At 44.7% G+C, this 3,431-nt stretch overlaps 1 protein-coding gene across 1 annotated transcript; it reads right to left on the reverse strand.

The window, feature by feature from the left end:
- Window positions 1-615: 615 nt before the first annotated feature.
- LOC119341448 (myb family transcription factor IPN2-like) lies at window positions 616-3,232 on the reverse strand. Its single transcript, XM_037613324.1, has 6 exons — window positions 3,040-3,232; window positions 2,872-2,948; window positions 2,687-2,741; window positions 2,285-2,348; window positions 2,083-2,155; window positions 616-1,583 (listed from the first exon to the last, which is right to left on the reverse strand). Exons 1-6 carry the CDS (start codon window positions 3,230-3,232, stop codon window positions 999-1,001), a joined length of 1,047 nt encoding a protein of 348 aa, XP_037469221.1. The 3' UTR covers window positions 616-998.
- Window positions 3,233-3,431: the final 199 nt, after the last annotated feature.

Here is a 3,431-nt window from a genome sequence, read left to right on the forward strand (position 1 = left end):
GATGGAAGGCTATGATTGCTTGTTGGCTTATATTTACAGCCCCCTTTTTGAAACCTCCATTCCTGTGCGACCACATCCGTGTAAGAAATTGATAATGTGATGCATACACTCCATCTGTTTCCTTTCATAGTATGAAATTCCCATCTTAAAAAATAAACATTGCACTAATAATTATGTTAATTAATCGATTGATTAGGTGAACCAAACCAATGAATCCATGTCATGCAAACCAAGGGGCGGGTACCCAAAGTGTTTATGAAGCGATCCATATGGGTAGAGTGAAAGTGATCAAGAAAATCCTCTCGGAAGACTAATTGTGACTCATAATTCAGGATAAATGTGAAAAAACATAGTGTTCTATAAAAAAGGATGGAGAAAGTATATACTAAGGCTGCTTAATTTCCTCAAAAGAAATATACTAAGGTTGATTAATTTCCTCAAAAGAAATATACTTAGATTGAAGAGGATCAAAATTAATATGTGCAAGCTAACTAGAAGAAACAACTGGTCCAGGGAAAAAAAAAGACATGCAACATGGCCTTTAATCACAACTTAATTAACTCAAACATAACACCAGAGAACACATTATCACATGCATAACTAAACAGCGTGACATCAATAAATCTCATAGTGTTGTTCCTCTATTATTATTGTTATAATACATGCACCGAACAAGAATTATGATAGAAGCATGTTTCACACCAGCTGCATGCTTTCACAGCTACACCAAAATTTACAAACCTTAAACCAACGCCAATATGTTAAAAATACAATTTTGTTACCCGCTATATCCTCAAAAAAGAAAAACATTGGGCATCATCAGCATATGATGACCCCTCTCTCTGAACTCTTAGCTACACCTCAGCCCGTGCTTATTTAGTGATCTTAGCAAAAGAGCTAATTAAGCTTGTTTCATGACAACAGGACATTAACGTAACTAATTACCTCTTAATTGTGTTTCCAAAGAAGAACAAAAACACGTTATTTAAGATCTTGAATTACCCGTAGGACAAGTTCCTCTCACTTCCTACTTGCTGTGGAGACGACCTCATCTCAAGCTTGGAGCTGATGATTGGGCCGTCGAAGCCCTTACTGCCCAAGGAGTCGCCGGACAATGACATGATCGGATCCATTGAGCCGCCGCTGCCGCCACCCGCCTCCATCATGCACGACGGCGCCATCTGGAGAAGCTCGTCGGCGCTGCCGCCACTCTTGGCCTGCTCATCATCGCCGTTGCCCCACATCATCGGGCTCTTCCCGGTGGAGCAGCTCCTGACTGTTGCTGATCCAATGCAGCTCTCGTTGAACGCCAAGAAGCTGTCCATGGCCATGGTCGGCCTCATCTCCATGTGCTGCTGCAGGTCCAGATGGCTCGACGACCCTCCGTACAGTGTGAGGTCCTGGAAGCTCATAGAGCCGCCGAGGTCAAGGGCCGGCGCCTGGCTGCCGCCTAGAGATCTGTACCCGGCGGCGGCGGGCCACGTGGCGCAATCGCTGGACGCGAGGGTTTGGTAGGCTTTCTCCAGTATGGACTGCATGTACTTCCCCTGGGCCTCCACTCTCATCTGGAGGTGCTTCTGCACCTGCACATACACAACACATGGCATATTGGCATCATTGCAAAGTGATCACATCCTTGAAAGTGAAAATGCACCTGGATGGGATCGATGGCAAATAATGCTGGCGTCATTGCAATGCAAAGTGATAATTTCCTCTGCCTTAAAAAAGGTTAAAATGCATATGTGCCAAGCTCATGAGTGCTACCAAAAAGACGTGTGCCTAGTAAAGTAGTAAACTTCCCATGAAATATTCTTGCAACCAAGCAAGCATGGAGGTTCACATGCACCAACATGCATGTGTAAAAGACAAGCATCATTGCCATATCAGCTGCCAGCAACTCAAGATTAATGTAAGTTTCCTCGGAACGTTCTTGCATGCATGCATTGCATGCAAAGTACAGAAGAAACATGCATGTTTGTGGTTGATGTAGGGCCAGGAACAGATCATAGGTGTACCATGTATATCAGTATATATATGTATGTGTAAACTTCCCAAAATTTTAGATGCCAAAATGTAATTTACCTCCAGCTGCTCATGGAGCCTTCTTTGGACCTCCATCTGCATCCTTAGTGACTCGTTCATGTGTGTGCTGCGGCTGTGGTGGTTATTTGACGACACCAAATTAACGTTAGCTAGTAGTCTTTTAGAAATGTATTGTATAATCTGTATTTGAAGAACCTAATTTGTTTTAATTAGGATATATATATGCTTTTGTGAAGCTTACTCGTTCATGCTTCTTCCCATCATACCCGAAGACGAAGAGGCTGCATTCCGTTGCATCTCCATTGCTGCAGGGAATTTGGAGACGAAGTTTATTAATTAACCTGGGCGATACTATGAACAAGAGATCGAGTACTACTTTTCCTTTTTGACCAAAAAAGAGAGATTGCCAAAAGAGAGAGTAAACTTGGCAGCTAGGTTAAGCACCTAGGCATAACAGGTTGCTTCAGAAAGGCACTAACATGTAACATGTTTCCAGATGAATAAGCTAGGTTTAACTATGACTTAAGCGAGGGAATGCAAACATATATGTGAGATCTGCTACTAGATAACTGAACCATGATATATAGAACAGAAGCATGAATATGCACATCGATTTTTAACAAGTAGATCTTATGATTTTTACCATCCTTGACCGAGTGATCACCGAACTCCTTGTGCTGCTTCCCTAGCCTGAATTTCTGAGAACAATAAAACCAAAAATCAAACCACATATGAGATCTAGAGAGAAAGAAAGAGGGGGAGAGAGAGAGAGAGAGGGAGAGAGAAAGAGAGAGAAACAAAAACCTAATTCTGCCCATGCACACACACCTGAAGATGACTCTTGAGATGGTAAAGCGTGAGCCCCTTGACTCCCATAACCCTCATAATAGTCTTCGGAGTTGCCTCTGCCATGAAGCAAAATCAACAAGTCACTAACAACCCCAAAAATTATCAAAACCTGGACTGGAACAAGCATGAATGGGTCGATCTCCTCACTGTCCGGGCCTCCGAGCTGCGCGACGGCATCGACGAAACGGTCGTGGAGCTCGACCGTCCACCGGAGGCGGGGCTTGGGGTCGGTGGTGAGGACGAGGCCGGAGTCGCACGCGGCGGCGGCGGCCCGATCGTGAACTGACGACGGGCTCACGCCGGGCTTCTTGGAGGAAGCAGCTGCAGCAGCCGGGAACATTCTATTCTCCTCCCTCGGCCGCCCCTCTTAAATCCTTCTCTCTCTAGAGATCTTTTTCCCTCTCTGATCAATCTCTGCTACAGATTTGGACGAGATTCAAGAACAAGGAATAGGGTTCGCTCCCGCACGCAGAACGAGGCCCGGGAGGGTATATAGTCGTAGTAGTAGCAGTAGACGCGGTAGTGGTTGTGGTACTTCC

The sequence above is a fragment of the Triticum dicoccoides genome, chromosome 7B (assembly GCF_002162155.2).
Source record: "Triticum dicoccoides isolate Atlit2015 ecotype Zavitan chromosome 7B, WEW_v2.0, whole genome shotgun sequence".
In the NCBI taxonomy this organism is placed as follows: Eukaryota; Viridiplantae; Streptophyta; class Magnoliopsida; order Poales; family Poaceae; genus Triticum; species Triticum dicoccoides.